The 21,859-nt window shown below is 48.6% G+C and overlaps 11 protein-coding genes across 11 annotated transcripts; 9 read left to right on the top strand and 2 right to left on the bottom strand.

Moving 5' to 3' along the window:
• The first annotated feature begins 263 nt into the window (after nucleotides 1-263).
• Nucleotides 264-1,753, top strand: ONS95_010622 (uncharacterized protein). Its single transcript, XM_058504233.1, has 4 exons — nucleotides 264-376; nucleotides 440-594; nucleotides 893-1,251; nucleotides 1,314-1,753. The coding sequence occupies exons 2-4, from the start codon at nucleotides 481-483 to the stop codon at nucleotides 1,336-1,338; spliced, it is 498 nt and encodes a 165-aa protein (XP_058360946.1). The 5' UTR covers nucleotides 264-376; nucleotides 440-480; the 3' UTR covers nucleotides 1,339-1,753.
• Nucleotides 1,754-2,331: 578 nt separating this feature from the next.
• ONS95_010623 (uncharacterized protein) lies at nucleotides 2,332-3,871 on the top strand (the record flags this gene model as incomplete). The annotated part of the gene is made up of 5 exons (XM_058504234.1): nucleotides 2,332-2,388; nucleotides 2,514-2,561; nucleotides 2,839-3,032; nucleotides 3,148-3,286; nucleotides 3,344-3,871. The coding sequence occupies 5 exons, from the start codon at nucleotides 2,332-2,334 to the stop codon at nucleotides 3,869-3,871; spliced, it is 966 nt and encodes a 321-aa protein (XP_058360947.1).
• Nucleotides 3,872-5,075: 1,204 nt separating this feature from the next.
• Nucleotides 5,076-5,441, top strand: ONS95_010624 (uncharacterized protein; the record flags this gene model as incomplete). The annotated part of the gene is made up of 1 exon (XM_058504235.1): nucleotides 5,076-5,441. One exon carries the CDS (start codon nucleotides 5,076-5,078, stop codon nucleotides 5,439-5,441), a length of 366 nt encoding a protein of 121 aa, XP_058360948.1.
• An 886-nt stretch (nucleotides 5,442-6,327) lies between these two features.
• Nucleotides 6,328-7,007, top strand: ONS95_010625 (uncharacterized protein; the record flags this gene model as incomplete). The annotated part of the gene is made up of 2 exons (XM_058504236.1): nucleotides 6,328-6,417; nucleotides 6,507-7,007. 2 exons carry the CDS (start codon nucleotides 6,328-6,330, stop codon nucleotides 7,005-7,007), a joined length of 591 nt encoding a protein of 196 aa, XP_058360949.1.
• Nucleotides 7,008-9,158: 2,151 nt separating this feature from the next.
• ONS95_010626 (uncharacterized protein) lies at nucleotides 9,159-11,333 on the top strand (the record flags this gene model as incomplete). Its single annotated transcript, XM_058504237.1, has 1 exon — nucleotides 9,159-11,333. The coding sequence occupies one exon, from the start codon at nucleotides 9,159-9,161 to the stop codon at nucleotides 11,331-11,333; it is 2,175 nt and encodes a 724-aa protein (XP_058360950.1).
• A 105-nt stretch (nucleotides 11,334-11,438) lies between these two features.
• Nucleotides 11,439-11,747, top strand: ONS95_010627 (uncharacterized protein; the record flags this gene model as incomplete). The annotated part of the gene is made up of 1 exon (XM_058504238.1): nucleotides 11,439-11,747. The coding sequence occupies one exon, from the start codon at nucleotides 11,439-11,441 to the stop codon at nucleotides 11,745-11,747; it is 309 nt and encodes a 102-aa protein (XP_058360951.1).
• A 1,813-nt stretch (nucleotides 11,748-13,560) lies between these two features.
• Nucleotides 13,561-15,512, top strand: HSP60 (chaperonin; the record flags this gene model as incomplete). Its single annotated transcript, XM_058504239.1, has 4 exons — nucleotides 13,561-13,674; nucleotides 13,764-13,905; nucleotides 13,956-15,434; nucleotides 15,484-15,512. The coding sequence occupies 4 exons, from the start codon at nucleotides 13,561-13,563 to the stop codon at nucleotides 15,510-15,512; spliced, it is 1,764 nt and encodes a 587-aa protein (XP_058360952.1).
• Nucleotides 15,513-16,269: 757 nt separating this feature from the next.
• Nucleotides 16,270-17,110, top strand: COF1 (cofilin; the record flags this gene model as incomplete). Its single annotated transcript, XM_058504240.1, has 6 exons — nucleotides 16,270-16,272; nucleotides 16,334-16,344; nucleotides 16,509-16,692; nucleotides 16,748-16,821; nucleotides 16,872-16,920; nucleotides 16,973-17,110. The coding sequence occupies 6 exons, from the start codon at nucleotides 16,270-16,272 to the stop codon at nucleotides 17,108-17,110; spliced, it is 459 nt and encodes a 152-aa protein (XP_058360953.1).
• A 353-nt stretch (nucleotides 17,111-17,463) lies between these two features.
• ONS95_010630 (uncharacterized protein) lies at nucleotides 17,464-18,130 on the bottom strand (the record flags this gene model as incomplete). The annotated part of the gene is made up of 2 exons (XM_058504241.1): nucleotides 17,464-17,964; nucleotides 18,020-18,130. The coding sequence occupies 2 exons, from the start codon at nucleotides 18,128-18,130 to the stop codon at nucleotides 17,464-17,466; spliced, it is 612 nt and encodes a 203-aa protein (XP_058360954.1).
• Nucleotides 18,131-18,313: 183 nt separating this feature from the next.
• On the top strand, nucleotides 18,314-20,874 carry NOP2 (rRNA (cytosine-C5-)-methyltransferase nop2). Its single transcript, XM_058504242.1, has one exon. The coding sequence runs from the start codon at nucleotides 18,428-18,430 to the stop codon at nucleotides 20,582-20,584; it is 2,157 nt and encodes a 718-aa protein (XP_058360955.1). The 5' UTR covers nucleotides 18,314-18,427; the 3' UTR covers nucleotides 20,585-20,874.
• On the bottom strand, nucleotides 20,768-21,619 carry ONS95_010632 (uncharacterized protein; the record flags this gene model as incomplete). Its single annotated transcript, XM_058504243.1, has 1 exon — nucleotides 20,768-21,619. The coding sequence occupies one exon, from the start codon at nucleotides 21,617-21,619 to the stop codon at nucleotides 20,768-20,770; it is 852 nt and encodes a 283-aa protein (XP_058360956.1).
• Between the last annotated feature and the right edge of the window lie 240 nt (nucleotides 21,620-21,859).

Consider the following 21,859-nt stretch of genomic DNA (forward strand, 5'->3'; position numbering starts at 1 on the left):
GATGACGCACGGAATGATGATTCCGGAGTAGTTTCGCGAGCTTAAAAAATCGAAAACTGCAGAATTCAGAATACAGAATGCCAAAGAATGAGGTGGTGCAATGACGTACGATTGATCAATAATGCGCTTCCACAATGTCAGTGAATGTTCTAGCACAGACGTTGCAGCCTAATCAATACCGCATCATGATGTGCGCGTTGCCCAGCCCACCGCACAGTATAAATCCCTCCCAACAATCCCTCATCAACACTCCTCATCGTCGCACAACATCACGACCACAAAAATACATTCACGCTTTCGCACTCGTACTTGATCAAAGCTGCTTTTGGCATCTTGAGTCAAGCACCTTCTTACATACACACACACACACACACACGTAAGCTCTTCCATTCATCGTGTATTACTTATCATCATGGTTTGTTGACATTCTCTCGAGCAGACCCGAAATACTTTATTCAACGAACCACCATCTTCATCATCATGTCAGACACCGAGACTGCCACCGCCAATGGAGGCGCCAAGGAGACCATGAGCCAGCAGGACGTCGAGTTCTTACTCACCTGCCTTAGAAACTCTGTTGCTGGGAGTCTCACTGTAAGTTGACTTCTACGTCTTCGCCCGCATTGGTATTCGCATTCAAGGGTCAACTTCTCCCTCTTCATCGCGGCTCCTCATCTGCATTGCCCTAAATGCGAGTTGAAAATCATCTGGCCTGGTTTGATGCACTGTACTCTTCCCCGGACAAGTCTTCGCCCTTGAGCTGGCTATGCTTGACTAGAGTCAGCCGTCTCGCACAACCATCATGTCGTAAATCAGAAGTTCAACCTCCACCATCCACACCGAAGCATTGCGCCTCCATATTAACACACGCTGACATGTTACTTCTCTCCAGGTTGATGCCACCAAGATCGCAGTGGCCCTCAACTACAGTAACCCTCGCTCGGTCACCAATAAGATTTCCCTCTTCAAGAAGAAGTACAACCTTGCCATCAGCACTGCCGGCGCCAAGGCTGCTGCTGCTGCTGCTTCTGCTTCCGCTGGTGACGGAAATGCTGCCACTCCCACTATCCCCAAGACACCTGCTCCACCCAAGACCCCAAAGGGCAAGATTACCAAGGGTAAGGCTACTCCAAAGGGTTCCGCTACCAAGAAGACCCCAGTCAAGAAGGCTGTCAAATCTGCTGTTAAGGCTGAGGATGATGACGAGGAGGCTGATGCTGATGAGGAAATGGAGGATGCTAAGGACACCACGTAAGCACACCCGGGATGCACCATATTCCTGATAGACAGAAGCTAATTCAAGGATCTTCCAGCGTCAAGCAGGATGATGAGGCTTAGATTGAGTTCCGCTACACCTATACTCAATCAATTCATTGAAGTTTCTGGAGTCTGATACCTGCGTGGCATCGCTCTTCTTTGACTACAACAAAAGCTTTTGCTGGCTGAATATTTATGGTTGTTGAGGGGGCAGGATATCTGGGGTTATTTCCTTTGGGCTGTTCATGGTGGCGTTTAGCGTCTTCGGATATGAGGTCTTTTTCTCTCTGAGTTGGAGGGCCTCATCTGCGTTTTCTTTCGGAACCAGAGGTTCGTGGTTTGGTAAGAAAGAGAAGTTCTGGCTTCGGCTTTCCCCTATTCGCCAGGAGATCCTTACTTTCTTAGCTGGTCTGGATGAATACATAGATCAATGCAATGAAATCATCATGAAAACATTATCTTTGTCTCTTGATTCTTCTTTTCAGCGAATCTCAATTGATGTGGCCGTTATCCTCAACTTAGGTCTTCCAGCATCACTGGCTTATCTATCATGAGTACTATTGCAGATTCCATATCTCCTTCAAAGACCGTAAGACCGGATTCCAACAGGCCAAAGCTCATACTCTCTGTGCAGAATCAGGCAATAATGGAGGTCTCTGGAGTGCATGACACTACTTCCAGAAATCGTATCAGCCAGAGCAGAAGGTGAATGAACATAAACTACCATAGCAGCTTCTCTGCTTTGCTGCAGTCGATCTCTGCACTAGTGTGCTTGCAGCCTGACTCTGCTGGCTGCTCGCCTACAAAAAGGTCGCAGACGCGCTCCTCCAGCTTCCCTCCTGAAAACAACAACAAAATTCCTTTCTTCCACAGACCGACAACTTCATCGCAATAGCAGTGCTCAATTGCAACCTTTCGCTTCATACAGTTATCAAGTCTCTTCGTAGACTTGTCTCCCGATACACAAATTCTCCCAAGAAGGTACGTCGTTGTCGCGTTCAGAAGTCGCTGACTTCTTTCTGCTGCGCGACTTGAAGCTGACCATATCTTGCAGGCCATAACAACATCTTCAAAATGCCACCAAAGGCCGCTAATGGTGCTGATTCCAGCACTGCTCTCACTGCAGGCGAGGCAAGTCATTTCATTCTGTTCAGCTTCTGATGCTCTTCTACAAACCATGAAAGACGCCCCCTCTCCGGCATTCTCAGCCTCAACACCTCGATCGATTCTTGAGCTCTCACTGACATGTATCACAGACCACTATGCTTGCTGCTGTAGTCGCTCAGCTTGGTGATATCCCTAAGGTAAGTTTTGGCTGTTTACCTCTCTGATTCTTCTCAAGCCTTGCTTCCATCACAAAAAACAACCAAATCTATTCTTCAATCCACACCCGCTGCCTTGAATATCTTTTTACTGGATGCTTCCGTCTGAATATCACAGCCTGCTCTGGCTCTTGCTTCGGTGTCCACACCTCCCTTTCCCCCATCATGCCAAATCCTCCCGAACAGCCCCGTCTCACGGCACATTCAAGACAAAACGACTTTCACGAACGAACTGAACGGAGCTAAGATCGCAACTCAGATTGACTTTGAAGTCATTGCACAAATCTGCGGCATAAAGTACTCCCGTAACGCTCGCACTTCCTGCAAGAAGCTCTTTGAAAAGATCAAGGCTGCCCACCCTGAGGTCAATGTCGTTGCCGGTGGTACAGGCAGTACGGTCTCTGAGGCCGCTGCTGCTGATGGCTCGGAGGAAAACGATGGTACCAATGGCCAGTAAGTTCACACTCCAATTGCTTTCCTCCATCATCTCCCAGACTTGGACTCCGATGGTTCGCAAAAGACCTAAAGGTCAGCATCATTTAATATCATGAGGCTAATAGTCCCTCAGAAAGCGTGCTCGTGCTGTTGCTAAGAAGGCTCCGAAGAAGACTGTCGGCAAGACCACAGCTCCAAAGAAGGCCAGTGCTACCTCTAAGAAGGCTACTGCCAAGAAGGGAGATGCAAAGGCTAAGGCTGCTGCCAGCAAGGTAGGTTCAATCCAGAGATTACTGGGGTTTTTTTTCTGAAGCTAACCCAAACCCCAGAGTGACGCCGATGACGCTGATGTTGAGGATGCCGAGGAGGAGTCTGCTGACGCCATGAAGGATGAAGCTGGTAAAGCCCCCAATGCTTCTTGTTTCGTTGTTATCTATTCCCGACCAGATCAAGTAGAGACCGGAGTTACAACTGCCATCGACTTTGTCCCTGAAGTTGGTCAATCGGCTATGGGAACTTCGTCTGTCCATTCTGCCGAAGCCACACATGGGCAGTCTGTCAATGGAAGCTCCACTACCAATGATAGCGTCTCTCCATCTGGTCAGTTGGCTGCTGAACCTTCATCTGCCAATCCTCCCACCCGTCCAACTGAAGAGCCTCTCACCGTCGCTACAAGTGTTGCAGTCGATGCTCTGGCATACTTCGTCAACGAAGTCTTGTACATGAACATCAACGGTTACGATTATCCCTACCGCAACCAAGACATCCTCGACGCCCAGTCTCACGGTATCGCACTCGAGCAGTGGGTCCTCTGGAAGTTCGAGAACGGCGTTGATCGTGCTGCGCTCTGCGGCTGATGAACTTGTTTTTGGTACACTTTATTTTGTACATTATTTGATGGCCACTCGCTTACTTGCATGTTCATACAGATGACGAAGCTTGATTTTCCATTACAATGACCGACACGACAACTTCGAAGTCTCCTCGCTTGCTTGATATGTCTGAACAAAGACGACCTCAGCCCTTGGGTTACAGATCGCTTGGCATGCACGGAGTTTTCAGGGTTGCAGTGATGGATGAACTTAAAGTGGTGGATCTGGTTTCTTTCTAACTCTTTCTTTCTGACCATGGCTTCGGTCTTTAAAGTCATGGACAGCTTCGTTCTTTGCTCTGAGCATTGAATTGGTAATTTTCATGTGAAATGGGATTTTCACCTGCGTTTTTATGAGATTGGCGGATATGCTCTGGTTAGGCAGCTGGCATGGGGATTCTGTTGAATGAATTCTTCATCTCTTTCAAACGACCGTATGGTCCCGTGAAGTCCTTCGCTGTTTGATTAAAATGCAGCGATCCGTGCGATTGATGGTAGTAGGATTGTGACAAGGGGTCCTGACCTTCAAAGAGTTTGAGGGCTTCTTTCATCAATTGACCTTTCCTCCTCCAATAGGTAAACGATGTCAGTTGGCCTCATTGCTGCTCACGCAACATTCACCAGCCTCAAAGACACATCACAGCCACTTGCCACAATCTGCACCAAGGCTCTGCATGACAAGACTGTAGGTTGGATCATGGTCCTGATCCTGCTATCTTTAAATCCAAGACATCTCCTCACTTCCAACTTCATCTCAGTCTGTCATCAGCAATTCTGCAGGAGACTCACTTCATCCTTGAAACACTTCAATCCGTCATCCACAACCAGGTCTCAGACGTCCTTCTCTGTTCTACGGACGACAAGTAAAGGGGGACTCGGAGTCTTGACTCATCAGCATGGCTCCGGCTTCCAATGAAGAGCAATTCAAGTTCCTCATCAGCTGCATTCGATATAGCAACAATGGCAAAGTATGAGCAGGTCCATGGAATGAAGACAATAGTGTGCTGATACATTTCCAGGTGGACTTCAGTCAAGTTGCAAAAGAATGCAAGATCGTCAGCAAAGGCGCAGCGTAAGGCAACATCCATCCTTCAACCCCGCAAATCATCTCAAGCAATCGTCCCAAGCGCGAATTCACATCAGACCAGAAGCTGACCCATCTGAACCGCAGAGCCAAGAGATACGAACGCATGAAGCGCGCCCACGGCATCGCTCCCAATGCAGCAACCGTCAAGCCCGCACCACGAAGTCTTAAGCCAGTGCGCACTGAGCCAACCCAATCTTCATCAACCACTCCCAAAGCCAAGAAACGCAAGACCGATCACTTCCTCGAAGAAAACACAGCCGAAGACGATGATGAGGGCTTCGGCACTGTCAAGACGGAGCCAGTTGTGGCAAAGACAGAGCAACTGGAAGTCAAAGCAGAGGTGGATAAGAAACATCAACCTGGCCAACTCAGTCTCGACGAAACCGCCAATCTGCTGCAATACTACGATACGCCAACTCAATATGCTGCCATCGGAATGGGCATGAATGACGGCTACAATGGGGATTAGTTGGAGTCAACACCTACGGCAGCAATATGTCTGGGCCCGGCATGGGAGCATCAAGCATCGGTACAACGTATGGCATGGAATCAAAACATCCATATGGATTCTCCTCGCCGAACGATTATGGAAGTGCTGGAATGGGATGACTGCTGAGCGGAGAGCCCCAGAGGATATCATATCAGCCGCCGATGCCCTATTCGTCCAACGAGCAAGGTGGGCCAGATAGCCCAGTGATTGTTGAGTAAGGCGGCATACATGTCTCTCTATCTGTTTTGATCTTGAGCTATCCAGGAGGAATATCTTGTCTTCTTGGTTTGTTGATGGTGTCTGGACGAGTTGGAAGAGAAGCTCTTACTAAATCCATCTGTAGAATTCGCTCTCAACAGGGAAGGCGCTGGTCCTGTATTTTCCGATTGACTAACTGGTTCGGAACGGCCCGGAAATCATCCAACTACCTTAGGTGTTTCTCCATAGAAAATGGCGTGATGACTCCAAATGAGACAATTTCCCAGTGGTCTATTGAAGCTCACTTTGAAATAACCGACCACGTGACTAATATTGTTATTGTCAACGAGGACAGGATGAGATCCAATTTTCTTGATCACCACCACCATCTTCTGGAGAAGTGTTCTTTGCCCAAGACACTTTCGAGGTCCCTCTGTAGCCAGGATCCCGTCGACATTTTGTCCCGCTTGCTTCTTTGTGTGCATATCTTCTGGAATTTTCTTGCACCGTGCTGGAGAAGAATTGAAGTCTTTGGAGTCCGTCCTATACCTGCTGCATATTGATTCCATTGCAGCACAGAAGCGGCAGCTCCATACGACGGTAAGAATTGCCATTCCAGAGGGCGTTCGAGCAATTTCCTGACAATGTTGCAGGTAAGGGTCGAAGGATGCCAAACCAGCCCCCGCATCCTCCGTACTCTGACACATATGTTCTACCCAAAACCAAGTATGGAAAGCCAGTAAATCCTGGTATGTTCGTAAGTGAATTCTCACTAGACTCTCGGAGATCAGCCAACTTCATGCTCTCACAAAAAATATATTTCAACTAACTCTCTCCGTGCTCCAGAAAGACAACTCCTTCACATCCGAGGATGAAGACCACAAGACTCGCTGGTGGGAAGAGACCTGGGCCACCGAAGAAGCCAAACAGCGTCGCTTGAGAGAAGAGCGCTTAGATCGCGGCGAGAGACAAGATATCGAGCGCAGCCAACGCTACCGAGCCACCACCGCTGAGGAACTAGAAGCCTATCGTACATGGCAGAGAGAAGCCGAGGAGACCGAGCGTGCGCAGGCTAGAGACAGGAGGTTCAGACAGGCGGCCAAAGAGGCGGAGGAGATGATGTCAGGCGAGAAGATCACAGTCAGGATGCAGGTTGGGATCCGGGAGGTTGAGGAGCGAAAGCAGATTGTGCCTTGGGAGTGGCAGGAGGGTGACGGCGCTACTCAAGGTCAAGGTCAGAGCGAGGATAGCGGGTATGTTGGCGAGGGCTATACCAGTGGTGAGGGATATAGTGATGGCCAGGATAAGAACAAGCTGAAGAAGTGGTTCAAGAAGGTCTTGCCTTGAAATCGATGTTGCTGGAGTCAAGAAGCTGGTATAGAGCATACTCTGGAGTGATGGGTTGACGGCGTTTTAGAGACAGGAGAATGAGCATTGATCAATGGCGCATCATATGGGTTTCTGGGAGACGAGACGCAATATACTTTGTCGATGGGTAGGTAGACATGAAAGTAATGATATCCACGGGTTGCAAGGAATCTGTTGTTCTCGTCTGTCTTGGAATCGTCTGATCTTGTGTGAGATTGGTCTGGATGCTTTCCTGGCTGCTAATTGAAGTCGTTCTTTTACAAAAAATGGAGTATATAGATTTCCACATGCAATTCTGGAGAGGAGCAGTCAACAGAAACCCAATTCTGTCTAAATAAACAGAAAGAAGAATGGAATACGACGTCGAGCCTCTCATTGTATGCTCTCGGATGCCGACTGCTCTTCATCAAAGACGTACTGGATATTAGAAAATGGATACCAGAATGTAAAGTTTTGTGATGCCACCATAAATATCGTTGCTCTCAATCGTCAGTGCTACGCCGGGTTTCTTCCCTGCCTTCCCTGCCTACCGGTGGAGGCTGCTGATGCTGGAACAATCCTTTGGTAGTATATTATTGGTGTCACCATGAAAACATGCTGGAGAAGCACTGCTGTACAACTTCTTGATCCTCACAATGCCTGTGGACGCCATGGGCCAAGGACATACGCCATCAAACAAAACACTCTAGCCAGGACGGAAGACATTGACGCTGTGAACATTCTTGAGCTTCACACGTCCTCCTTTGTTCTCCATGTGTTGCAGGAGACAGAGTAGCCAGCAAGTCTGAACAGTAACGTGCAGTCCAAAACCAACTTCGTACGATATTTGGTGTCCTCACTTGTCAAAGGAATACCTCTTCCATCTCATCGACGGCAGACTGTGGGAGATAGGGACAGTAAAAGAGCGTCGCAACACGCTAACTCCAATTCGAGATGGTCTGAACTTCGAAGTCGTCCCTGACCACAACACGCTCACAATAACCTCTTCTCTTCAACCTTGAATGTGTATACAACCTTGCAATTGCTTTGCACTCATTTCTCTCCAAACCACTCAATCAGACGATTGGCATCTCCCAATTCAAGGTGAGCAATCAGTTTTCCCTTAAATTAACACAAATTTCGCGTCCGCGGCCACTTTCGTGGTCCTCCCATTGTGTCTTGGCGTTCTCTGTTTCCCTAGCACCGACGCAGCCTCTTGCTGGATTCTCTTCCCAAATTCATCTTCCTTCCACCTCAAAGAATTCACTTTCTCCAACCATCCCTTCTACTCTTCTCTGGTGTAATCAGGCTACCATACTCGGTGCCTTAAGCACCGACGCCGACGAGGCTGCGACGGTGTCTCTTCAAAATCAATTTCCTCCCTACAACGTCATCACCTTTCCCTACACAAAAACAACACTACTCCACTCAATCTTCGCAACAGCTTCATCTTGCTTCGCCGCCACTGGGCTTTGGCTATCATCTTTGGTGCCATTGGGGTTCAATTGCTTGCCTTGCTTCTTCAACAACGGCGACTGGCTCCGAAGCTCCGTAGATCCTTCCTGCGGATACAACGCAATCACCTCCTGCATTGAAATACCTATTGCATTGAAATTGGCGTTCTGGTCGATTTCTGCGATCCCTCTAGCTTGTCATTCTCGAGGTTTGCTGAGCGTTGTGGCAACGTCGCTGCACTGCCTGGATCGATCTGCTGCTTGTCGAGATCTCTCTGCCTTTGCATTCTATCCACAAGCCTGCGTGGATCTTCCAAGAAGACCTTTCTTCTTGTCTGCATACAACTTTGTGGCAACGGGAAGAATAAGCTTCAGTATTTCAGTGGTACGTTGGATATCCAGCCAAACCTCGGCCCGAGTTGGCGTTTCCACAGATCGAGTCAGATGTGCCTTCATTAATCCTCCCTACACTCATCTACCCGGTTATCACCGAGTTTTATGCATACCCAATGGTTTGCAAGCCCATGCCAGCCTGGTGGATAGAGCCCTCTCCATCCACGAGCCATGACGTTATCAAAACACCACGTGACCTGATTTGCCGACTCCAATCTGCATTGATGCGACATTGGCAGAAGTTTGCACAACATGGCTAACGCATCTTTCCATAGACCGCATGGGATCTCCGAAATAAATAAAGATGCCTGCCAAGACGCCCACCAACGACGGCCGTCCCGCCAGTTCTCGTCCCTGCCCTTCAACCTTCGATCCGAACGTGCCAGGCCGTGGTCCCGAGACTCCCACCCCAATTAAGAAGAATAGAGGTGTCGCTTCGGTCATCAAGTCGAACAGGGACAAAGTATCGGCAGACAAGGTTACGAAGCCAGCAAGTATGGTGCCCTTCCGACACAAGTGGATGAAGAAAGTCAACTCGAAGGGGATCCCATTCGCAGATCTGCAGGCGGAAGATGACTTCAATGCTAACACTAGTGAAGATGGTCAAAATACTCCCAACAGTGCTAAGAGTAGGTCGAAGACTGTTGACTTCTCTCCTGAGGTCACGGTAAATGGCACCCCAGGTGGTACGCTCGCTGAGGAGCAAGAGGAGATCAATCCATTGAAGCCAATGAAGGAAAATGACGGGGAATACGATTCTGATAGCGGCGAGATGATTGATCAGAAGGGTGTTCGTGAAGAGGCATATATGGATGCTGAGGGAAACATTAGCCAGTTCGTTCCGCGTGCAATGAATAACATGGAGAAGGCTAGAAAGAAGCTGAAGACTGAGAATGGTCTTGTTGATCCAAATGGTCGTCAAGTTGGGCGAAAGTTGGTTCTGTGGCACCGTAAGTTTCGCTTTTTTCTTGCTCGACTTTTCATCTGGCATAAAATCGCCGTTAACGAACTACAACCAGGTCCAAGAATGATTGACAAGCTGGTACTCCACATCCAGTATGAGTGTCACAAGCAGGGCGTACAAATTCCGTGGGATAGCATCGTCCATCGACTCAACCCAGGCTCCAGTGGTCCAAGTGCTACGCAAATGCTCAACAAGCTGCGCGACGTCTTGGTCACAGAAGGCCACATGATTCCCCCAGTCCTTGGCAAGGCTACCAGTCCTGTCGACCCAACTCTACGTGGATATATCCGCGACATGGACTCACCGTATCCAACTAAGACCAAGGCTGTCCGTTGGACCGATGATGTTACCGATAGAAAGGAGAGTTTGGTCGTTCCTGGCTTAGTTCGAGGATCTGGCAAGTACCGTAAGATCCCAAAGAACGAGCTCGTCACTGTCCCCAAGGAGGATCTCAAGCCGGGAGAACGTCGTAATCGAAAGCCTGCTGAGGTTGACGAATGGACTGCTGGACAACGTGCTCTGAAGGAGAGTGCCAAGAAGGCTAGAGCCGAGGAGCGTGAGGCAAAACGAGTTGCCAAGGGCGGTTCTTGTGCCACTGGATCTGGTCGCAGCACTCGCTCTAAGAAGTTGATCAAGGAAGAGTCGGAGTCTGAAGTTGATCCTGCTGATCTCGCATCGGATGAGGATTATAATCCCAACTTGAAGAAGAAGACCACAAGCCGAGGCAAGCGTATCGTTGTTGGTAAAATCTCCAGTCCGGACCCATTCACCAGTCCAACTCCCCGCAGCCGGAAGAGATCTGCCAAGGCTGCTCTAAATTACAGCACTGAAGATGACGACGAGGAGCAAAATGAGGAAGGCAATACTCCAAACTCTCTCATTGTCAAATTGCATGTTCCCTCTGGTGCATTGCAGAAGTTCGAGCCTGGAGAGTCAGGAATGAAACCTAAGAATGCTGCTCACTTCAATCCCGGACCTGCCAAGATCTTGTTCAAGGACGAGCTTTTGAAGGCCCTTCTGCAAACTGAAGTCGCTAGTAGTAATGCCAATCATTCCGTAATCTACCTTGGAACTGAAATGCATGGAACCATGCCGCAATTCATCCAGGCAGTAGCTGATGATACCGATCCTCGACTGAACGGTACGGGTTTTGGAAATAACGTTGAGTTAATGTGGAAGAGATGCAAAGAGAACTCCAGCACTGTTCAACAGCTGCGCCAGGATGAGCTTGATCTTCTGCGCTCGTCTCAAATCCCAGCGATCGTTCGTATGCTTGGAGGTGCACCGAAAGATGTCATGGAAGTCGATGGTCAGGACCAAGAAGAAGATGAGCGAGTAGATTATGGTGATGATTGTGCTGCTGCCGAGGCTGGCGAAGCCTCATTCAATGCCAACGACACAGCGTATACTTTTGATGACTCGGTCCACGGCTCGTCTTCCCAACAATTCTCTCAAGCATTCACCGTAAGTTCTTTTCCACCTGAGTTCATTAACCCGGCTGACCTATTCTGCTAGAATGGTTCTCCAGGCCCTGATTCCAATGAGTTGGGCTCTCACGGCCACAGCCTTGGGAGTTCGATCTGCGGTAGCTTCCATGATCGTTTCGAGAATGATTACCCGATGGGGCTGTTTGATTCGTTCTCTTCCGCTGGTCCAAGCCAAGGTCTTCAAATGAACGGCTCACCATTCATGCAAAACGGAGTCAACATCTTTGACGAGAACAACCGCTCAATGAACAACAGCTTCACCAATGCCTGGGTTCCTGAGAGAAGTGAGTCCCCTGCTCCTTATACTCGTTACGCCACCCACTTGTTCGACAATTATGATGGCAACAACGAGAATATCGAAGACGGTGCTGGTTTCATGAACACCCCCGAAGTCGAAGCCGATCGCGAGAACGAGGATGCTGACAGCTTCCGCCACTTCTAAATTCTCCACACTCATCCCGGCAGGTGCGGCCCTGCCGTAACAAACCCGCCATCCTCTGAACTTTGTCTTTGGAATGAATTCTTCTCTTCTTGATTGCATTAACAAACTTTTTTTGATCTTCCGATCCCTGGTCTTGCTCTCTCTCAACCTCGCATCGCACTAACTTCCGGCGTCGGCTTCATCATCGGCAGCGGTTTTTGGTTGGATGATGTGTCAGACCTTGCATACTTCACTTCTTGACCCCTTTTGCAATAAGTCTACGAATGACATGAAATTTCTCTTCGACGAAAGAGATATGCTTAGGTTTGCGAATTCGCAATTTGTTGTTCTTTTTTCGACTCTCTCTAGATTTCATTTTCCTTTGGATTGGTGTCCTGCAGGATGTGGCGCGGCATCTTAGTCGTTCTCGTCTGACAATGCTTGCTTGGTTGGTAGAACTCCTTAGGTTCCCTTCGATAGTGACCGGGCTTCAGTGCTTGGTGGGTGATGCACTCGTTAGTACTCCTGGATTGTCGCGATCTCGGTCTTTCTGGATGGCTGCTCCTTCGGGTCAGTCTGATGGACAGATGAGGATATGTAAGATCAGACGACAAATGCAAATCACAAAATGAATTTAAGTCCTGTGCAATGTGACAATGCAATGTCTATATCATTCAAAATAGGGTAGCGTCCTAGAAGTCCAAAGCAGGATCTTCAAAGACCTATTCAGTTATGAAGCAACACAGCTTCCAGATGCGAACTTCGCAAACTGGGCTGAGAATTCGTTATACAGGTAAAGTCACTAAAGATTTTTCTAGCTTTAATAAATGGGGTAAGTATCGTGACCCCAAAAATTCAGATATGGGAATACTATTTCTCCTCAAGTGAAATTTGCAAAACGCAGAATCAATCTGGTCGAAAGACATATTGAGTAACGCATGCATCGAAGTAAATAACACCAAGCATACAAAGACAACAGCATTGAGCTCAGTTCTGATTAGTCAAAATGAGATCTACGAAGCTCGAAAACTTGCCACACCACGTTTTACATCAACATCAGCGGGGGGAGTGTATCCTGAACTTCAGCATAGACAATTGGCAGGATTGCTCCATTACTTCAGTGCCTCATGCAATAAGGAGGATTCCTGATGGCAACTCTCTTCCTCATCTGTAGTCAATCCTAGGCTTTTCCCGTAACAGTTTTTGTGCTGAGGTGGGCCCTGATATGTATCAGCACAATGAAACAACATTCTAGTAACGCAAGGCTCAACTCAACCATACTCAACCGAGTTGTTATTTTCCATGTGCTGTATTGTTTGCACGCCTGTGAAGAACCAAACTCATCGCTGATGGCTTCTATCGGGAGCTCTGAATTGTAATGACCAGATGGAAGGGAGCTTGACAATTCTCCGCAATGCTTCTACGAGAGATAGGCGGCCGTGGTGGCTGGTCAACAAACAACGAGAACACAAACCGGAACTTGGACGCTGTTTCACGCGAATTCAATAAAATGGTGATGAGATTCAATAAGGGTGTCAAAACCTTCATGACCTCGAGTCATTGAATGGACACGAACGCGAAAGGGTGATTTTGGACATAACATGATCCAGCCGACAAGGATGCTAACCACAATGAGCCTAGTCATCTTTCTCTTAGAACATTCTATGGAGCCGTGCTCCCCAGTTTTTTTATTCGAGATCTCGAGCAAAACAACAACCCATCTCTCTTCAGCTTTTTCCAAGCACCACCACGAACTCTTCCACATCTTGAATCTCTTGCCTTTCTTTGTACTTGTACCTCTTGTATCAGCATCACTCTTTATAATATTTCCAACATGCAACGTGCATTGACTTCAAAGGCTTCGGTCCTCGGCCGTTCTTCCACCTCGAAGCTCCGTCCTATTTCTTCTATGGGTTTCAATGCTCAGCAGTTGAGATTCGCACACAAGGTATGTCGATGCTCTAGGAATCCCTATGAGTGGAAAGCCTCCTGAATTAGGAGATGAGGATCTGAAGCTAATGAAACTGGGACGATCAGGACCTCAAATTTGGTGTCGAAGCCAGAGCTTCCCTCCTAGCTGGTGTTGAGACTTTGGCAAAGGCAGTGGCAACAACTTTGGGACCCAAGGGACGAAACGTATTGATCGAGTCAAGTTACGGATCTCCAAAGATCACCAAGGGTCAGTTTTTGTCTCGTCTTAGCCAAAGACCTTCACTAACGTTTCTGCAGATGGTGTTACTGTTGCCCGTGCCATTACTTTGAAGGACAAATTCGAGAACCTCGGTGCCCGACTCATCCAAGATGTTGCATCGAAGACAAACGAGACTGCTGGTGATGGAACAACTACCGCCACTGTATTGGCACGCGCCATCTTCTCCGAGACTGTCAAGAACGTTGCTGCCGGATGCAACCCTATGGATCTCCGCCGCGGAACACAAGCAGCCGTCGAGGCCGTTGTCGACTTCCTACAAAAGAACAAGCGTGATATCACAACCAGCGAGGAGATCCAACAAGTTGCGACGATCAGTGCCAATGGAGATATCCACGTTGGTAAGCTGATTGCCAACGCTATGGAGAAGGTTGGAAAGGAGGGTGTCATCACTGTTAAGGAGGGAAAGACCATGGAGGACGAGCTTGAGGTTACTGAGGGCATGCGATTCGACCGTGGCTTCGTTTCACCATACTTCATCACCGATACCAAGTCGCAGAAGGTTGAATTCGAGAAGCCATTGATCCTTCTCTCCGAGAAGAAGATCTCGGCTGTTCAAGATATCATCCCAGCCCTTGAGGCATCCACCCAACTCCGTCGACCATTGGTTATTATTGCCGAGGACATCGATGGTGAGGCTCTCGCAGTCTGCATCTTGAACAAGCTTCGTGGCCAACTCCAAGTCGTTGCTGTCAAGGCTCCTGGCTTTGGTGACAACCGCAAGTCCATTCTCGGAGATCTCGGTATTCTGACAAACGCCACTGTCTTCACTGATGAGCTCGATATCAAGTTGGAGAAGGCTACCCCAGATATGTTCGGAACTACCGGATCTATCACCATCACCAAGGAGGATACAATCATCTTGAACGGTGAGGGAAGCAAGGATGCCATCAGCCAACGCTGTGAGCAGATTAGAGGCGTTATGAACGACCCAACTACCTCCGACTATGAGAAGGAGAAGCTCCAGGAGCGTCTTGCTAAGCTCTCTGGTGGTGTTGCTGTTATCAAGGTTGGTGGATCGTCAGAGGTCGAGGTCGGCGAGAAGAAGGACAGATACGTGGATGCTCTTAACGCAACCAGAGCTGCCGTAGAGGAGGGGATCCTCCCAGGTGGTGGAACTGCTCTCCTCAAGGCAGCCAGCCAAGCTCTTGGCGGACTCAAGCCAGCAAACTTCGATCAACAGCTCGGTGTCAGCATCATTAAGAGCGCCATTACCAAGCCTGCACGTATGATCGTTGAGAACGCTGGAAACGAGGGCTCTGTTGTTGTAGGAAAGCTCATGGATGACTTCGGATCCGACTTCAACAAGGGATACGATAGCTCCAAGGGCGAGTTTGTCGACATGATTTCTGCCGGTATCGTCGATCCATTCAAGGTTGTTCGCACTGCATTGATCGATGCCAGCGGTGTTGCTTCGCTACTTGGTACTACTGAAGTTGCCATTGTTGAGGCACCAGAGGAGAAGGGTCCCCCCGCCGGTGGTATGGGTGGTATGGGTGGTGAGTGGTTCCCCTTCACATCAATCAAACAACACTAACACAGTACCAGGAATGGGTGGTATGGGCGGAATGATGTAAACTAAGAAACGGCGAAGGATGTAAGATACCCGTGACGGTCTCGCTCTGGGGAGGAGCCTCTGATCTGCAACGATTGCATGACTGTTCTCAAAATGTTGTATAACACTTCACCCCACTCAGTCCTCTTCATACCTTGTTTTAGATTTGGCATTGCAGAGCGATAAGGTGTTTTAGGAGGGAGGCTATGTAAAATAATAAGAAAAAACAAGTCAAACATTCCCATTGCGTGGCACTTTGCCACAGAAGGACTTCAAGTGATGCCTGCCTGGCCGTACATACTATGTATAGCAACGCGAGATTTAGGTAGCAATGGAATGTTTTAGGTATCAACAATAGCTCCAGGCACTAAATCTACAGCATTTGCCGAGAAGCATAAAAGCACAAAAGAGTTTCTAAGTGTTGGATTCCACTGTATCAAACTGTCGTCTGATCTGGGTTGCGCCTCGAAAATCCAATTGAAGCTAGGCTTCCACGTGATCCAAACACCCCACCAAATCCATCACTCGCGCAACAACAGAACAAACCACCGATAAACACTACCCCACCACTTTTCGACTTTCAACTTTGATCCGAGAACCGATACCTAGCCCTCGAATCGATCTGTCTCACTTTGCCGTATGTACTCAACCACTCTTGCGACATTTCCTAGCCGTGGCTCTTCACTAGCCCGCCACACCGCCCGCCTGATAAACACTGACAACATTGTTGGCAGACTTGTTGATTTCGCACTGCTTGTCGCACCAAACTCATAGTCATCATGGTAAGTCTTCACAGCTTCAGTGGAAGCTGAAAGACAATCGCTAACACATGGCGTGATGTAGTCTCAATCAGGGTCAGTCCTACGTAACCCCTCCATCCTCTCACACCTGTCGAGGCCCCGGAGATGTCCTCATTCAAGGCCACATTGCCAGACCATCCTTGTGCCCGCCAGCTTTATATAGATAGATCTGCAAACTTCTAGAAGATATGCATGTACTGATTGCCATGATGGGACAGTGTTGAGGTTTCGGCAGAATGCATCAGCGTCTTCAACGACTTGAAGCTCGCTAAAAAGATCAAGTTTATCATCTACAAGCTGTCCGACGACTACAAGAAGATCGTTGTTGAGGAGTCGAGCGAGAATGGTGACTGGGATACCTTCCGCGAGAAGCTCATCAATGCTCAGAGCAAGAACAAGATGGTATGCAGGAAACGATCGAGCCCTGGATGACAGCGGGTACTGATACTTGGCACAGGGAATGGTTGGCAAGGGTCCAAGATACGCCGTCTATGACTTCAACTACGACCTCTCATCTGGCGAGGGTACAAGGTATGCGGTGCGAGTCTCGGAGACATGTCCGGAGTTAATACGGGATATAGAAGCAAGATCACATTTATCGCATGGTCCCCAGATGATGCTGAAGTCCAGGTATGCTATGAAAGACGTGGATCATAATCGTGATTACTGACAAGTTCTTCAGCCCAAGATGATCTACGCCTCTTCCAAGGATGCTCTGAAGCGCGCGCTGAATGGTATTGCTACTGAATTCCAGGCCAACGACGAGGATGATATCGAGTACCAGTCCGTTCTCAACAAGGTCAGCAAGGGATTGGCCTAATCAGTTCTCCGGTACATACAAAGATACATGAAAGGGAAGAGAGGATAAGTGTTTCGTTGGTGCGGGTGCGCTCATTTGCATGCGATGATATGCATAGTAGGGCGATTGATTCTGCTTTTGATACTCAATCAGGCTTTCTCTTCTCTTATTTTGTTTGGAGAAGTCAATAGCCAAGATTGTGCATAGGAAGGGCTACGACAACAGATAGGAAGATATCAAAAGCTACCTCTTGATATTATCTCTCCAAGACCGCATTCTATTCCATATCAACAGGCATGCTCTCCATCTTACGTTTTTCCCATCCTAAACTCCGCGCTTGTTATGCTATCCGTTCCTTTCTATCTCCTGTCCACTCACTTCCCACCATCAACCGCCTTCTTAAAAACACCCCACACCCTCTCCCCCTCCACCTCATCCTTTAACCTCTGCGTCAAGAACCCCTTCAAATCCGCCCAAAACTCCTCCGACTTCAGTACTTCCTTTCCTTCACCCATATGCGCAACCTTCGGCTCCACCTCCTCACTCTCTGTCCTTTTCAGCGCCGCCGCACCACCAATAACCATAACACTGAACTCGGCTTTCGTATCCTCATCCCCCACCAGATCCTTCAGCACCTTACTATCCGGCGCCGGCTTCTTGTTGAACAGCAACCTGATCTTAGCCACAGGGATAGACGTCTGTGCAGATAGTGTTTCCTTCAGAGTCAGGATCGAGGTGCTGAGGGCTTGCGATGGGAGCGTGACGTCTAGTGGGGGGTTGCGGAGGGATTTGAGGGTTACGGAAAGGGAGCGTTCGGCGCCGGGGGTGAGCTTGACTTTCTTTGCTAGGGGTCGGGACATCTTGGGAAGAATATACTGTATTTCATTAGCACGTTGGCATCCAATAGCAGGCAATGAGAGGTATTCGTACGGCGCTGTGAGCAGGATAGTTCTTTGGATCTTCGACATGATCTGCTGTGATCTTTGAAGGCCTCGTATCGAGTGTCGTGAGAAAGGATTTTGCGAATGATAATTCCGTCATCTTGAAGTCTGTCTGCTCGAGAATGGGGAAGAAATTGGAAAGTCCTGGGTTTAGGTTCGAATGACACCCACCAAGCAGATGAGAGAGGCTCAAGCTCACTGTAGTTCGTTCGAAATCTTGGCGCGGAGAGTCGGCGCCCGTATTGATAAAGAACGCTAAAATGTTCACTAGATCTTATCGGCAATTTTCCGTCCAAAAAAGTTTATCCCAGAATTTCGAGAGCTTCATCCCCACACCAAGGAGAAATATCTCTTGACAACTCAATTCTCCCACAAACTCCGGTAATCGATATTCAAGATGGGTGTCGGACGACGTATGAAGAAGCAGGGCATGCCCGACCAGCTTGACGAGGCGCATTTCACCAACCTGAAGCGCAAAGCTGGCATGTCGGTGACAGAATCCAGAGCAGAGAGTTTACAATATGCGAGCACCAAGAAGAGGAGGAAGAGCTCTTCTGCTGGAGGAGATTCCGGGGAGAAATCAGGAAAGAAGACCAAAATTGGAAAGGAATCTGCGAAAGGGAAATCTGCCAATGGAGTTGGACTTCCGTCGCAAAAATCGGCGTTGAAGAAATCGAAGAAGGCGGAGCAGGTGCCGTTACCTGCATCGGACGATGATGAGAATATGGGCGACGACTCTGACGAGGCGGATCTCATGGGTGACGAGTTTGACGATTTGGATATCGAGGGCGGGTTGGGTGACGATTTCTTAGACTCGGGAAGTGATGTTTACGATTCTGCGGATGACCACCAGACGAGAGCAATGTTTTCTGAGGACGAGGATGAGTCGGATGCGGAGGAGAAGTTGACAGCTGCGAATATTGCTGGTCTTACGAGGAAGTTGGACGACCAGATGGCAGAGGAGGCTGCAGATGCGCAGGCTGAGTTGGAAGAAGCGGCCTTGCAGACGAATATTGCTGGAGACCGACCGCACATTTTGGATGATTCCGACTCTGACGAGGAGGGTGTGAAGAAGAACGATTTACTGGCTCCTGATCTCCAACTTCTGCGGACGAGAATTAACGATACCGTGCGAGTGCTTGACGATTTCGCAAACCTATCAGAAGAGGGTCGATCCAGAGCAGAATACACAGCACAATTGATTAAGGACATTTGTGCTTATTATGGATACTCGGAATACCTTGCCGAGAAGCTTTTCAACCTCTTCCCACCTAAAGAAGCATTCGCTTTCTTCGAAGCAAACGAAACCCACCGTCCCGTCGTTATCAGAACCAACACGCTCAGAACCCACAGACGAGACCTCGCTCAAGCACTCATTAACCGCGGTGTTGTTCTTGAGCCAGTTGGAAAATGGTCGAAAATCGGTCTGCAAATCTTCGAGAGTGCTGTTCCTCTCGGAGCGACCCCAGAATACCTCGCAGGCCACTATATTCTCCAAGCTGCTTCCTCTTTCCTCCCAGTCATGGCATTGGCTCCTCAAGAACACGAGCGAGTCCTCGATATGGCCGCTGCACCTGGTGGAAAGACCACCCACATCGCAGCACTGATGAAGAACACTGGCTGTATTTTCGCAAACGATAGCAACAAGTCTCGTGCCAAGGGTTTGATTGGGAACATTCACCGTCTCGGCGCAAAGAACACTATCGTATGCAACTACGACGCTCGCGAATTCCCAAAAGTTATTGGTGGCTTCGACCGTGTGCTTCTCGATGCTCCATGTTCAGGAACAGGAGTTATCGCGAAAGATCCCAGCGTTAAGACCAACAAGACCGAGAAAGATTTCCTCATGCTTCCTCATATTCAAAAACAATTGCTCCTCGCAGCCATCGACTCCGTAGATCACGCCAGTAAGACCGGTGGATATATCGTCTATTCTACATGTTCCGTGACCGTCGAGGAGAACGAGCAGGTTGTGCAATACGCGCTCTCCAAGCGCCCAAACGTCAAGCTTGTCGAAACCAACCTCGCGTTCGGAAAGGAAGGTTTCACAGCTTACATGGGCAAGTCTTTCGACCGATCCATGAAGATGACTCGCCGATACTACCCGCACGCTTACAACGTCGATGGTTTCTTCGTCTCGAAGTTCAAGAAGACGGGTCCATCGCCAAAGAATGGTGACGGTGCAAGCAACGGTGTCAGGATGGATATCGATGACGATCTTATCGATAAGAGACCTGTGCCGGAGACGGAAGAAGAGGCGAAGGAGGATGCATTTGGTGGGTGGGATGATGGTGAGGACGAGGAATACATTGAGCGTGCGAAGAAGAGTAGTCTGAGGAGGAAGGGTGTGGATCCTAAAGCGAATCGAGGGGATATGAGCAAGAAGGGCGAGGCGAAAAAGGTTGTCGCCACGGACGTCACTGAAGTCGCTCAGGATATTTCCGAGTCAGAAACTTCCAAGGTTGTTGAAGTGTCAAATGAGAATGGCGATGCTAAGAAGTCAAAGCAGAAAGAGAAGAAGGACAAGAAAGTCAAGAAGAGCAAGGACGCTTAGCTAACTAGTTTTTTGCGTTTCTGTAATCTCATTCGCGGGATGCATATACTGGTGTTTCTGGAGTTCCGGACTCTTTCTTCCTTGTAATATTCTAGATTCAACTTGGGACATCTAGATAGAGGAGTCTAAAAATGTGCAGATATTGGCGTTCCAGCCTGTTCTATTCTACTCTGCCTCCATTCTCTATTTTTGATCGCCGTCGCCCCAGTTGTGAGCAGGCAAATACACAGAAGAAGGGCGGCCCCATGGGGAAATATAAAGAACACAAGCTCGCTTAGCTCCAACACACAATTCCCTGCTCTGCAGCATCTTACGGCGACATTTATACTTCAACCCTTCATACTTCGCTGCACTCCTTCCTCCAAATTTTTTCAATTTCTCGTACATCTCCACTACGAACACCCCATCCCTAGCCTCTTCTGCTGCTCCGGCATACGCATCTTGGATCGTCTCTCCCTGTGTCGCAAACAAAACATCTACTTTCACACCCCCTTTCTTCAACAGATCAAGCTTACGCTCAATTCGTCTAGCAATTAGATCTGAGGGCCTATTGTTCTTCCCTAGTATATATCCCCGAGCGGTCAGGTTCTGATTCTGAATTTCCTGCTTCACGGCCGGTGGCAGGCAATGCTCATTCTTGTAGCTCCTCACACCAGGCCATAGTCTAGCGATGGCAGCGACAGAATTCGTATGGATCTCGACACAGCTTACCTTGTCGTACGTGGGAGCACTTTCTGTAATGTCCGCCCAGAGGAGGTCCACTGTGAAGGATATGGCTGCCAGTGAGATGGTGAGATCGTTGCGATGCCAGAAGGTAATTTCAGGGTCATAATCATTGGTTATGAGAGTGCTGTAAGACACTATTGGGGAGGAAACGCAATATGCCCAGCGTGAGAATGGAAAGAATTCCCGATGGGCACAGGTACCAATTACGAGTGTCCCAGGGTGCTCTGATCGACGTTGAGATTGAGAGTTTGCTTGGGATATTTGTTGTGAGGCAGGAACCGAGGCGATCTTGTTGCTGGAAGATGACATTGTGCTGTCTGTATTCTGAGCGAATATGTTCGATGAATTGAGATTATCCAGCTGCGGGCTCGAAGTTACAAATGTGAAATTCGACAGTTGCAGTTCTCAGATTTCTCTGGGCAGAGATTGTATTCTGAAAAGGGAATACACTTTGAATATATCATATACTTCGATCAAAGCTTCCGGCACACATTCGGTAACAATGTACTGTTTCGGACAAAGGCTGGCACAATACTATTATTCTCGACC

This window comes from Cadophora gregata (genome assembly GCF_030347475.1).
Source record: "Cadophora gregata isolate MNR1 chromosome Unknown scaffold_4, whole genome shotgun sequence".
In the NCBI taxonomy this organism is placed as follows: Eukaryota; Fungi; Ascomycota; class Leotiomycetes; order Helotiales; family Ploettnerulaceae; genus Cadophora; species Cadophora gregata.